Below are 14,006 nucleotides of genomic sequence, written 5' to 3'. Positions count from 1 at the left end.
TGAACATTTATATGAACACGGTGAATGTTCATGGACATTACATGGATATGAACACCGTGAACATCAGAATTACCTCATGATCAATTAGAGGGATCTTAAAAGATTTGTAACTTCCAAATAATTATTAGGGAGTTACATAAAGGTTAAATTACTAAATGATCTTTGTATTCAATTTATAAGTTACATTTGAACATAAAGTAAAGAAAGAATGTGATTGGTTGATGTTGGTTAGTAGAGTTAACACAAAAAATTGGGTTAGTATTTGAACCACCCTCTCTATATATATATATATATATGGAAGATCAAATGATAACGATATATATTTAAAAAAACACAAAGACGAGAGAATCACATATGATTTTACACTAATGTCACATGATTTAGGCGACCTTGCCCGGCAACCTGAAGACGCAACCACAAGTCGCCCAGACACTCTTTTTGACCATTAATGTAAAATCTTATGTGATTTGCCCCTTTTTATGTTCTTTTAAATATGTACCGTTCTCATTTGATCATATCTTTTTCTCTCTATATATATGTGTGTGCCCCTGGTTTATTACCATCATGCTACGTTTTCCATAACTCCTATTCGAGATCATGCTCTCAGAAATTTCTAAAGCCTCCATATCCTGATATATCTAAAAGCCAAAAATATGCTTTGTAATCCCCAAATATTACATTGTAAAAGATCGTATAGTTGTTTCTTCAATGCATTAATTCTTGATGAGAGTTATGGCTTACAATCAACAAGAGTTATGACCCTTGAACCCTACTTATGGCGATCTAAAATGATAAAGACAATATTTGTACTTGTTAACTTACTTACGTTTGTTGTATCATCAAATCTATCCCACGTAAATCACAACAATAAAATGATTGATGACACTAAAATCACCTCTTAACTCACTTATGTTTGTGTATCTTCAAATGAAGACACGATAATCGTACAAACCTTGCTCCTTCATAAATAACTCAAAACTTTATATTACCATAGTCTTGGTGTTTGCTTTCTCCCATAAACACTATTCCTTAGTCGACATACATAACCCTCTTTGCCTTTTTGAGCAAACCCTTCAAGTTGCTCAACATATACTCCCCTTTCTTTAAACACCAAGTCATATTACCTTACAGGATGAGCATGGTAAGGACCAAGAATCTTACCCGGTAAGATTCTTTTACCTGGTAAATGAAGGCGATGATTTTCTTACCACAATAAGCGCTTACCGGGTAAATTGTTGAATATGATACCATTTTGGTGGACTAAAATCTTACCCAGTAAGTCAATGATAGTGTTAAATTTTGTCGGCAAGCACTTACTGGGTAAGTGTTTAAGTCTATCTTTTAGAAAAGCCGTTTTCACATCCATTTGTTTAACTACCAAATCCAAGCAACTAAACCTAAAATTAACACTGTTTGTTCCTTTAGTCCGTTGTGAATCACGCAAGTGTCCAATTCCATATCGATCAGACAAATTTTATCCGTACTGAATGTCGATGTGCATCGTTAATGAAAACTTCTGACAAAATAAATTCAAATACTAATGGGCTCAGACCTACTCTTATTGGGCCTGTAACTCAATGTTTGGCATTTAGTTGGGCTCATTTAAATGGGCTTAATCTCCACATGAATAGTCAGAACAACATTTAAGAAGAATTCTCTCTTAATTACTCCATGTTCTTAAAAAGGATTAAACATAAACAATATCAACATTTTCTAAACCAAACAGCATCTTATATGAATCCACTAACAACATACATTTAGTAATTTGGCTAATATTTATACGACCCGATAAGTAAGTGATAGTGTTAAATTTTACCGATGAGTGTTCACTAGGTAAGTGTTTAGTAAACGACCCCTAAGAATAAGGAAAATAAATTTCATATATTTTTTACTGATTATATTCCAAACATGATTTTTTACTGATTATACTCAAAGTGCCTATCTAAAAAATCAACATACATTTCCTTTCAATCATTGGTAAAATTGAATCTATTCTACGTTAAACAGGAAAATCCGTCGGAAATCCGTCGTAAGTACAATTCGATATATATTTTGCTAGGGAATAAACCAGTGGTAAGAATAGAAAGATCAAAGCTCGTCTTTTTCGGATGTCGGTTCTATCGTTGGTTGGACTTTGGGGAAACACGAGGACGATGAGCTCAAACTTTTGAACCAAATTTCATCAGCAACAACCGAGACGGAGTCATCGTTGCGATTCCATGACCAATGAGCATGAGTGTCATTCAGTATTCTCAATCGACCATGTCCAAAGCTTGCTTCGCGGTATAATGATATCGAAGGTGTTGGATCTTTGTATCTTTAATTTATCCAAAACCGAGTGTCAAGATTAATCAGTAATTCGTATACCAAAAGAAGTATATAACGCTTTATCTTTAGAAACTTACAACATGGCGAGACCTTCTCGATTCCCTCCATCTCCAATTGTTACGTGTATCGGACCGCACGGATTCGCTTTATTGTTATAAACCCTTGTCTGGATCGGAACGTTCACAAAAACGTTGGAATCCCACATATTTAACTTCAAGAGTGTATCAATGAACATGTGATGAAAGACTAACAAAGTGTTCATGCCTACGAACGCTTTGTAAGTCCTTCATATGCTGATTTTCTCCAGTATTTTAACATAATCAAAAGATGAAGGACTTACAAAGCGTTCGTATGCATGAACATGACCAACAAAAACAACGTCGACACGAGAGTTATACAACATCTCTTCCATCGCGACTCTCATGCTTTCGCCTTCTCCTTGATGAGCCAAATTCGAGTTATACCATGGAGCATGGAGGAGCACGACCACCCACGGTGTTCGTGATCGGTCAATCTTAGCCAAGTCCTTAGCCAACCAGTTAAACTGATTCGAATGAACATGAAAATCGGCATATGAAGCTAACATAATAATATGAGTTCCGATGGCATCGAATGAGTAATACAAGTTCGAGTCGGAGGCACTTTCTTTATATGGCATGGGCCAACGTGAATTGTAAGCTTTGAACCCTTTTGGGTAAATGATTGGGAAGGTTTCTTGTTCATGGTTCCCTTGGGTCACCATCCATGGCCTACGACTGGCGTAGGGCTCAACCAACCGTCCGAATGAATCCCAAAGTGGTTGTTGTGTATCTGCATAAGAAAGATCGCCTGGGAGGAGCAAGATATCGTAGTCACTTGCATTAATATGTTCCAAGGTTGAGCTTGTCCATTCAGTCTGTCCAAGGTCACCTGCATCCACACATGTTTTTGCTTTATATATATATATATATATATATATATATATATATATATATATATATATATATCATGTTTCACAATCATAAAAGTAGCTTATTTTTAGAGACTATCAAAATTTACTATTTTGTAGGTCATAACCTATCTTTTTGGAAGTAGAAAAAACCCCTACTCCAAAGAGCTTATTGGGGGTTTTATTCATAAGTCAACTTAGGGGCCGTTTACTAAACGCTTATCCGGGAAAATGCTTAGCAAGTCATATTACCTTATCAAATGAAATGACAAAGACTAAAAATCTTAGCCGGTAAGAGCAAGACAAGGAGTGTTGGCGACATTTAAGTGAGGCCATGTTTAGCCTCCAAATTTGCCGGGGATTAGTCGGGCTTTGGCCCGGACACCCTTACAAAAGAAAGAGCAAGACAAGGAACAAGAGTCTTATCCAGTAAGTGAAGGTGACGACTCTTACCACCGTAAGAGCTTATAATGTAAATTATTGCATACGGTGCCGTTTTGATGGACGAAAATCTTATCCGATAAGTAAGTAATAGTGTTGAATTGTACCAATAAGCACTTATCAGATAAATTTTTGGTAAACGATCCCTTATATTGTCATATCGTTTACTAGGTAGTTCTTATTAAATAAGACTAATTTAACATCTAAAATTATTAACCAACAAATAGTTTTAAGATATCATTTAGTTTATTAGTCAACAATTAATTTATCAGTTAGTCAAATATAGCTATAATCATAGTAGTTATATACATATGTAATTAGTGATTGTTCAAAATTTAGAGTAAATTAAAATTTTGGTCCCTGTGGTTTGTCAAAAATGACACTTTTTGTCCTTGTAGTTTCAAAATTACAAGATAGCCATCATGATTTTAAAAAATGTTCGATTTTGTCATTCCTTCTTACAGCTATTTAAAAATCCATTAAATGATGGACATTTTTGCCATCTTATAGATTTGTTTTGTCTTTTACCCAATTAAATTAGAGATCAAAATCGTAAAACCAATTTTGCGGTAAAAGACAAAAAATCGATAAAATAACGAAAATGTTTCTCATTTAAAGGCTATTAGATAAAGGGACCAAATTAGGACGCTTTTGCAAACTAAAATGGCTATTTCGTAATTCGGAAATCATAAGGATGAAAAGTATTATTTTTGGCCCCTATATTTTATAAATCTTTATTGTTTTGGTCTCTTGTACTTAAAGTAGAAATTATAGGATTGAAATAACAATAATTATAAAATATAAGGACAAAAAACGTAAATTTTAAACCAAAGATATGAAAATAGAAATTATTAACAAATCATACAAACTGAAATTGTATTTTTTTGAAGTATTTTACCAAAAAAGGAAACTTAAAGCATCATCAATGAAAAGCAAAGAAGAATAAACGCCAAAAAGGTGCTCACCAGCTACTGCAAACTCAATGGGAAAGGTGGCAGGCGGCGTCCGAAAGTTAAACTCCGGGCCAGCGCCACCACAACGGTAGTAATACACGGTGGCCGGATCTAGTGGTCCGATTGTCACATGGTGGATCTTCCCGGAAGTATACAAAAAATAGTAGTACGACGTGTGCTCTCCAGTGGCCGTCGACTCATATTTCCCCGGAGTTTTCCCGTACTCAACCGTAGAGGACACACCGCTTCCGCGGGTCACCCATGAAACCTTCATGTAATTGTTTCCGACCAATGACACATGCACCTGAAAATGGTATTTGGCCATTAAAATACATATTTCAAATAGGATTCAATTTTGCCCTAAGCAAGTGACATTTCCACGTAAAACACATAGGATTTCGCTGAAAATCATAATCCATAGTTTAGTTATAATCATGTGATTTGATTGTAAAAATTTGATTTGGTACAAAGAGAGATACCTGTTGAGGATGAGAGTCGGGGCGATTATGAGGGGTGAAAACAAGGGGTCGAGACGGTTGGCGAATGAAGTGTGCCGACACATGATGCGGTCGAAGCAGGAAGAGGAGGAAGAAGAGGAAGAGGAAGAGTAATTTGGGCATGGTTGGAGGTGTAAAATGAATAGAAGAAGGATGTTTAAAAGCAATGAGTTGGAATGGCGTGAAGCAAACTAAATTTATTTACGGATTTTATATATATACACAGTGTGTTCGAATGGCGTGAAGCAAACTAAATTTATTTACGGATATATATATATATATATATATATATATATATATATATATATATATATATATAGGCTTAGGATAATGTGAGACCAGCATGTTTTCGTGAGAATATCTTTTTACACTTGAAATTTCACAGCAAAATGCTGTGAAGGTAACATTCACAGTGTTTTTGCTGTGAAGGCTCGACCTTTTTAAACCTTCACAGTGTTTTTGCTGTGAAGTTTCAAATGTAAAAATGTGGTCTCACGAAAACATATTGGTCTCACGTGAACCCAACCCTATATATACTTGTGATCATGTGAGACCAAAGGTTTTTTGTGAGACCCGTAAGACCAATTATCAACCATTGAATTATATCTATAATCTGAACATTCATAATCACAAAATTGTCACCGTGCAACTTTAGACCATTAAATCATTAGCTTATAAAGTTGATCAATGAACATAAATTGGTCTTACGGGTCTCACGAAAAACTTTTGGTCTCATATGAACCCAACCCTATATATATACACACACACACACATTTGGGATCATGTAACATCAGACTGTTTTTATGAGACCTATAAGACCACCTTTACACTTAAAACTTTCTAGTAAAAACATTGTGAAAGTAACTTTCATAGTATTTTAGCTGTCAAGGTTTGGATTTATTTTTACGTTCACAGTGTTTTGCTAGTGAAGTTTTAAGTGTAAAAATGTGGTCTCACGAGTCTCATAAAAACATGTCGGTCTCACATGAACCCATACATACATACATACATACATACATACATACATACATACATACATACATACATACATACATACATACATAGGGGGGTCTTCTTTTAATAACATATAATTTGTGAGATTTGATATAAAACACAATTTAAATTAGGAAATTAATAATTTTTGGTAATTTTGAATTAAAAAATTTAAATAATGATTATTATGGATAATTTACAAATTTTATCTCTCATCTTTCTATATTCTCTCATTAACAAAATAATCCAAAAAATAAAAAATAAAACAAAACCTAACAAGTAACCTAACACATTGTGAACAACTAGTAACCTAACAAGTATCACCAAGTAAGTCTTTGTGAGTAAACATAAGGTGAACACAAAAGCATAAAAAATATAAGACCAAAAAACTTCATATTACTAAAAACATTTTGTAAGGACTTTGATTTACACTGTGAACAAAATCAATAACAAAGTATGAACACCCATCAAACATCTCCGTTGAACCCAAAACCAAAAATCTATAGTATCACGATGTGAAACACTATCAAATATATTGTTCCAATTAAACATTGTGACCACCTATTTTTTTCACATTGTGATCACCTATTTCGTTTACACAATGTGATACAACAACACTAAGAACTTGAATACACATTGTGAACATTTATATTTTTACACATTGTGATACAATGCGTGAGGTAGGCATCGACACTAAGAACTAAAAACAAAAAAAATCACTAGAAATATTGTCTAACGACTTTAATACACATTGTCAACAATTAATTAATGTTCTATTTAAGAAATTGCGGACTTTCTATTTATGGAAGTTATAGATTTTCTATTTATAGAGAAAATAAATTAATTAAATACATTTATGACTTGACTAAATTAGCTTTTATGTTTACTCAATAAATGAAGTTTCGAGCTATAATAGCCCTAGAATGGCGTGGATCCTCCAGAACATGTTTTGGCTCCTTTTGGTCTGACTCCAATGTTTGATTACACTCTTAAACAATCCAAAATATTTTGGTATCTAGGGTAACCTTTGTTACAAATGTTGTATTCTCCGTCACTAATCTCACAAAGTCTTTCTCAAATTTTCATTGTATTGCATCAGTATATATATATATATATATATATATATATATATATAAATTTGTAGTTTATAAATTTGAGTTGGTTTTTTTACAAACACTCCATCTCCCAATACCCTCGTCATTTCCAATCCTTGTAAGACTGATGGCCATGATTAATATTTTATCTTCATATTGATTAATTGTTCTTCTATTTGAAAATTGTTTTGATCTAAATTGCTTCCGCTTTACATATTTTGTTTAGATCATTGATTCAATATGAGATATGGGATCCACCAAACAACATGATTATCATGTTCGCATTTTCAGATGTTTATGTTATCCATTTCTAGGTGCCACTCAGTACCTAGTTGTGAACCATACACTTTTTCCCAAGTGCCAAAATGGTCAGTATGGTGAGATGCTAACAAGGGTAAGTTTTTGCATTACCCTCTAACAAGACTTGGGAACTAGTTCCACCTCCTTCGGGTGCTAATGTCGTTGGATGCAAATGGGTATACAAAATTAGAAGACTTCTTGATGGCTCGTTGAGTCGATATAAAACTCGTTCGGTGGCTAAGGGGTTGCTTCAAACAAAAGGAATTGATTTGTACCGAGACATTCGGTTCCATGGTTAAGTCAATAACTATCAGATTAGTTCTATCTATTGATTTTTCAAATGTATGATGTGAATAAATTCCTTTCTCCATGGTGATCGTTCTAGAACAGGTTATATAGCTCAAGCCCCAAGGATTTGTTGATGTTTATCAGAAGGTCGGCCCTTTATGGACTCAAGCAAGCACCACGTGTATGGTTCACTAAGTTGTGTAACACATTAGTTATATTGAGGTTTTTTCAATGTGTATCATATACCTCTTTGTTCGTCTGCTCAATGTCAATTATTATGGCTAATATTTTGGTGTATGTTGATGATGTTATTATTAGCCGTAGCTCTTCTGATTTTGATTATGATCTAAGTCAGAACTTACAATGCATAGTTTACCTTGAAAGATTTGGGAAGACTAAACTATTTTTCGGGGGTACAAGCTATATTTTCCGAGACTAGCATAGTAAGATACTCTTATTTCATTTCTTATTTAACTGGAGTATGAATTTAGTTATATAACATTTTTTTTATTCCGATTACATTGGGGCCTATATGGGTCATAATTAATAAACAAAACGCACGATGACACAAACTAGTAATTCTTAACAAGGTTCATCTAACAAGCCTTGGTATAGTTTGGGACGTCGTTGTCGAAGATCTCTAGAAGTCTCTTGATATAGCTTCGAAAAGACGCATAAGATCTCTGTATATAGCGTTTACTTCATGTTTCTAGAGCTTCAATCTTGATCATTGATGTAAATAGATCTTAACCATCTATTTTGATCAAACTTTTTTGTGTATCACTTGTTCTTTGGTGTTCTCTTTTCTGTTGCCTTACTTGTTGGTAGTTTGAGCTTGGTTGACTTGGTTCAAAAAGTAAGACCACACGAGATCACAAGTTCAAGTCGACTACTCAAGCAAAACGTCTGGTTGTTAGCTTCAAGGCCCTATATGATTAATATACAGACACCAACACTTACCCCCCGACCACCCCCAAAAGAAGATGATACGATAMGATACTCCTACATGAAACATGTATAAAGATGTTAAGCTACTAAAGTAGCAATACACAGCCAGATCAAGTAACAAGTACATGGCATCCCAATTGGTAAATAAATATCAGAAAAAGGCACCATGGTTCCACAATGTGTAAATAAACCCACCAGGGAAATAAATATCACAATCATATACAACATGACATCCCCAACAAGATGCCTGACGAAATAAAAACAACAAAAACTCGATTTTGAAAACATAGAAAGAGTGATCGCTTGATCTACAAACATCTCGAGACTAAAACTAGCTAGCAATCGTAGCCATAGGAGTGTCAAGCTAATCCGTTATATTTAGAAGCGCTTTCAGGATCGTGTCGGTCATCCCCTCAGCCAAAGCAAACATGTGGCCAGCACGTGCAATCTCGTGGTACTTGACCCATGGAAGTTGTTGGGCGATGTAACGTTGCAGTGTAACAGGCGAGAACCGATCATCATCACCCATCCATATATGAACAGATCCTTCATTATTTGGAAACGGGTTCTCTAGTTCCATTGGATCAAATTCCCACTTGCCGAATGCAATATTCAAATCACGGTGGAGAGACTCAAATTCTCCTTGTTGTCTTGGTTGCGTCTTTAACACAAAAACAGAAGTATCATAAGGCACATTGACCAAGTAAACCAAACCAAACAAGCCCAATATATCCCATTCGAAGGTGGATCTAAAAGGTATGATGTATACAGAACCGACCTCAATTTTAAAGAGTGGAGTGATTGAGTAAGCCAAACCAAACCAAGAGTGCAGTCTACCCCACCCAGATGTGGGGTTTGGCAGGTATGATGTAAGCTAGACCTCTACCCCAAAAAGTAGAATGTTTTTTTTTTTTTAAAGTATATAGTATTTATATATGGAAAATAGAACAAATAAACTCACATACTCTCCTTACCTTTTGATGAGGTTTGAACCCCTGAACTCCTAGGAGGCCAAAGACTCGCATACCGCTAGGCCAAAGGCCCTTTGGTAAGTAGAACGGCTGTTTCCGTAAATACCCCAAGCTTGTAAAGTATACCGGTTACAATTATGCAGAAGCACACTTGGTATCTTTTTCTTTTACTGAGAATATATGATACTTGGTGTGATGCACAAGGACCCATGGTTCATGGCTTTCTACAAACTTATTGGCTATGTTGCAAGAATACTAGTGCTTGATTTATAGTATGATTGTGCGCTTTAAAATATTTTAAGGGTGTATAGGATGCCTTCATATACGTGTCCCATATAATACAAGTTCAAAACCGAACTGATAAAATAAAGAAATTACATTCATAGTTCATACAGTAAACCAAATCAAACCAAACGAACCAGCATATCTAACTCAAAAATAGGGTCCGGAAGGGGTAGGATGTATGCAGACCTTACCTCAACCATTAGGGTCGAGAGGTTGTTTCCATGAAGACTTGTGCATGAAGCGAAGGTGTGTGAAAACAGGCAATAAGATGGGTAATATAACCGGTATACAGGAAATAAAACAGGTAGAATAGTGATTTAATGGTGTGTGATTCCTGCATCAAGCAAAATAGTCAACTCCTAGAAATGGTATTCTAAAAACCTTCAGTAATCTGAGGTTCTGACATTTTTTGCAATCTACAACAGTGATTTTTTATCTAATCTCCCTCTCCCCTGGTTTTTCTAAATGAAAAAACATAGCAATTACTTATGAAGAAAGCTGATTTTGTATGAAGCAAACTTCTAAATTGTGATGTTGAGTATCATCCTATATCTTAGTACTAGATATCTCGTACCATTTTAGTCCATCAAAAAGGAAAAAATAGACATTAGTAGTTGCTCCCTCTATTCCAAAAGAGTTGGATGTGAAATAGTCGCCCATTTGAAAATGGGATGACCAAAAACAAGCAGTTGTGCATGTGGCCAACCATAGGCAGCAGCCCATCTCCCTCTTTATATTTGGTTTCGAAGTGTTAGCCCACCAATTTAGCCCATCACTAACTCTTATGTTTGTGTCTCCTGATGAAATCGATGACAAAATGGAGATGAAAATGGTGAAGAAAAACTACAATTTAGTGATAAAATAGTGTTAAAAAACCCTAAAGTGTATATAAACGTATGTGTATGTGTGTGCATAAAAGAAACACATTGGTATAAGTGCTTATGCATAAAAAGCATAGGATTGGTTACATTTGCACGCGCATACATTCATTTTATCTTATTTAAAAAGGGCCAATTAGTTCCCAAAAGATGGAGTATAACCTGCCATCTCTTTACTTTACCCCGTTGCATACTAGAAGTCATTATTTCAATATCTTTAATACTAGTAAGCATAGACGATTAAATATTTATAGAGCAAACTCAAAAGCAAGTACCTTTTGTGCTTCTGTGGGAGGGGGAAGCTTCGACAGAATTTCCATGTCAGGGGGAGAAAACATAGCAAGGGATTGAGAAGCGACAGATGAAGCAGGGAACCATGTTTGAGTGTTCCACCAGTAGGTCAGCCATGGTAGGTAGTGAACAACACGCAGACACCATTGGTCTTGCTTAAACATCTGGGAATATACTTCGTTGGATATGTTAGAAGGGAAGTTAGGCCACCAGTGATTAACTACTGGGGCAATGAGAGTTACACCAGCAAGCCTGTTTAAATTATAAATACAACATTAACACAATTAGACTCGAATTACTTATCATCTGTGGAAGTGAATAATACAGGTAGATTATGGTGTCAGAATTATTGCTAAGGATGTATCTGAGAAATGCTTAAAACGGGACTTGATATACACCTGTGTGGGATGTATTTGAGACAAGGCCAAACCAATTCTCCACCCATAGATAATCCAACTACATAGAATTTTGATCCAAGTCCCAGCTGATCAGCAAGCTCCTCGATATCCAAAGCTAAACTCTTCAGTGTTCGCTTAGGGTCCGGATCACTCTCTCCATAACCAGGTCGGTCAAATGAAACAATATACACCCCTAAATCTTCGATAAGAGCCTGTAACGATAAACCAAGTCCGCAAGAAAGTAACTCCTAAGCCAAGATCAAACACAAAACACCCAAAGAGTAGACAAGAACCTACGGATTAGAAGAGAATGGAAGGATACATACCGGAGAGGCTGTATCGGCAAAAATATTATGATATTTGCAAGAGTCAAAACCATGGACATATATTATCTTATACTTGGCTGTATCTTTTGGAACACCATACTCTAAGTAAGATAAATGCCTTCCATCACGAAGCTTTATCCTGGGAGATGTAACAGGAGGACCATCTGGAGATCCACATATCTTTGGAGGGGGTGGACGTGTTGCTTGATAGGCCCATGCCAAAAACCCCGTAAAGAATACGAGCAGTGATTTCTTGAAGATCCCTAAGTAAATTTCAATGGCAGAAGGTCAACTAAGTCGGCAAGAGTAACAAGAAGTTCCGACAGAATGTATAAGAAGCCAGATAAAGCTTCAAACGTACTTGAGCAGTGCTGGGAGGATGTAATTCAAGTTTGCATTTGAAATATGAGTTCCTATAGTTCAGTTTTTAAACTGACTTTCCTTTTATTACAATTTAAGCCACAACATACTGAAGCTTTTACATAAAACCTTGGTTTTTTAAACAAACATGTAGTCATCAAAACATTTACTTGGTCATTAGAACTTTGGGAAGTAAGACTACATCTTTCTAAGAACAAGATATATAGCTCCATTATCACCATCAAATAATGCATTTGTCAAATCTAGTCTAATAAATAAGTAGTGCTTCTTATTTAAGTTGGGTAGTTCTTTACCCTTCCATATCTATCATCAACCTTGGGTCTTTGTTTTTTTTTTGTTGCTTAACCTGGATATTCGACCCGCTATGCGAACCGGCTAATCCCAGGGCGACCACCTGCTTTGCAGATAGCCCGGAGTCACCGCATTTGAACCTCCGTAGCCACAAGGGGATTTTTATCCCTCCTTGGATTTGAACCTGGGACCTCCTGGTACTTTTGACCTTTGGAGCCAAGCTCAAACCAATCAGGCACCACCCTTGTGGTTAAAACCATCGTTTAACCTTTGCTTCGGGGAATATTATTCAATAATCAACCAACAACATGAAAAAAATTGATCTTTTAGGGTCAATAAGTTTTATGCATAATACTTCTGAATGAACTGCTTGATCTGATCATGTTTGACAACAATCAGACACGTCTTCACTCATATTCATATCCAAGATCCTCATTATGGTACAAGGAATCAGACTGTAAAATTGATTAATATAAACTCTTTCCGATCTACCAATGAACAACACAGACACATTCTACAATAAATTTGGTGGAAAGTACTTAAAGAATCTTCAGATGATTTCTTCTTTCTTTCATCAATTAAAAGCTGCATGAGATCAATTATCAAATTCTCTCTTTTATAATTCTGGAGATTCAGACAATAGATCCATGTTTGTTAATGAGATTCGCATAATTTGCTTCAGGACTTGCACGATTCTAAAGCCCAATCTTAAGATTTTGACAACTAAATACAGACTCTGTTCAGAAACTCCATCCATCTCTAATAACCGAATAAAAGCAGAATCAGTTAAAATTCGAACTAAAGACTGAGCTTCACATCCATCAAATTGACATCAGGGAAAAGAATTCTTTAGTAGAAACAGTTGTTGACGATAAATGACTTCAAATATACAACAGATGGCAGCAACAATTTACATCTGGAGGGTTTAAAATTTTAGATATAGATCGAAAGATCAGTCAAAGAGTGGAAAAAACAATTAACACATACCTTTCGGAAGAAAAGATGGAGAACTGGGTTTGGGTTTCCTTGTGTGTGACCTAGCTGATGCAGCTGAGATCTTTCTGGTGACACCAGCTGCCATTTTTGTTGCTTCGATTTCGATGGCGAAAAGAGCGAAGATCGAATCTTATGCTGAATCAACCGGCTTGTTAAGTCTTTTGCGCTGGCCTTCCGGTGTAGTCTACATTCATTTGAAAGTAAATTACAAATATGGTCCCTCACTTTTGTTCGCCATTCAATTTTAGTCCTCCAAACTTTGTTTGTATGTCGATAAGCATGCTGAAACCAATATAATTTGGTTAGTTTGATCGGTGAAATTACGGGTTTGTATAAATGAAAGATGTAAACCTATTTATTTTCTCGTTGATATATTACGTTTATGGAATTCTATTTGTAGAAATATAAAAAACAAACTA

The 14,006-nt window shown here is 35.5% G+C and overlaps 2 protein-coding genes across 2 annotated transcripts; both read right to left on the bottom strand.

The window, feature by feature from the left end:
* Positions 1 to 1,953: 1,953 nt before the first annotated feature.
* LOC112524657 (purple acid phosphatase 22-like) lies at positions 1,954 to 5,213 on the bottom strand. The gene is made up of 5 exons (XM_025134589.1): positions 5,130 to 5,213; positions 4,663 to 4,954; positions 2,669 to 3,237; positions 2,406 to 2,494; positions 1,954 to 2,317 (listed from the first exon to the last, which is right to left on the bottom strand). Exons 2-5 carry the CDS (start codon positions 4,922 to 4,924, stop codon positions 2,089 to 2,091), a joined length of 1,149 nt encoding a protein of 382 aa, XP_024990357.1. The 5' UTR covers positions 4,925 to 4,954; positions 5,130 to 5,213; the 3' UTR covers positions 1,954 to 2,088.
* Positions 5,214 to 8,896: 3,683 nt separating this feature from the next.
* Positions 8,897 to 13,725, bottom strand: LOC112516888. Its single transcript, XM_025124137.1, has 5 exons — positions 13,579 to 13,725; positions 11,920 to 12,182; positions 11,594 to 11,805; positions 11,180 to 11,447; positions 8,897 to 9,431 (listed from the first exon to the last, which is right to left on the bottom strand). The coding sequence occupies exons 1-5, from the start codon at positions 13,670 to 13,672 to the stop codon at positions 9,135 to 9,137; spliced, it is 1,134 nt and encodes a 377-aa protein (XP_024979905.1). The 5' UTR covers positions 13,673 to 13,725; the 3' UTR covers positions 8,897 to 9,134.
* Between the last annotated feature and the right edge of the window lie 281 nt (positions 13,726 to 14,006).

This window comes from Cynara cardunculus (genome assembly GCF_001531365.2).
Source record: "Cynara cardunculus var. scolymus isolate 2C chromosome LG 1, CcrdV1, whole genome shotgun sequence".
Lineage (NCBI taxonomy): Eukaryota > Viridiplantae > Streptophyta > Magnoliopsida > Asterales > Asteraceae > Cynara > Cynara cardunculus.
This window is presented reverse-complemented; position numbering and strand designations above follow the sequence as displayed.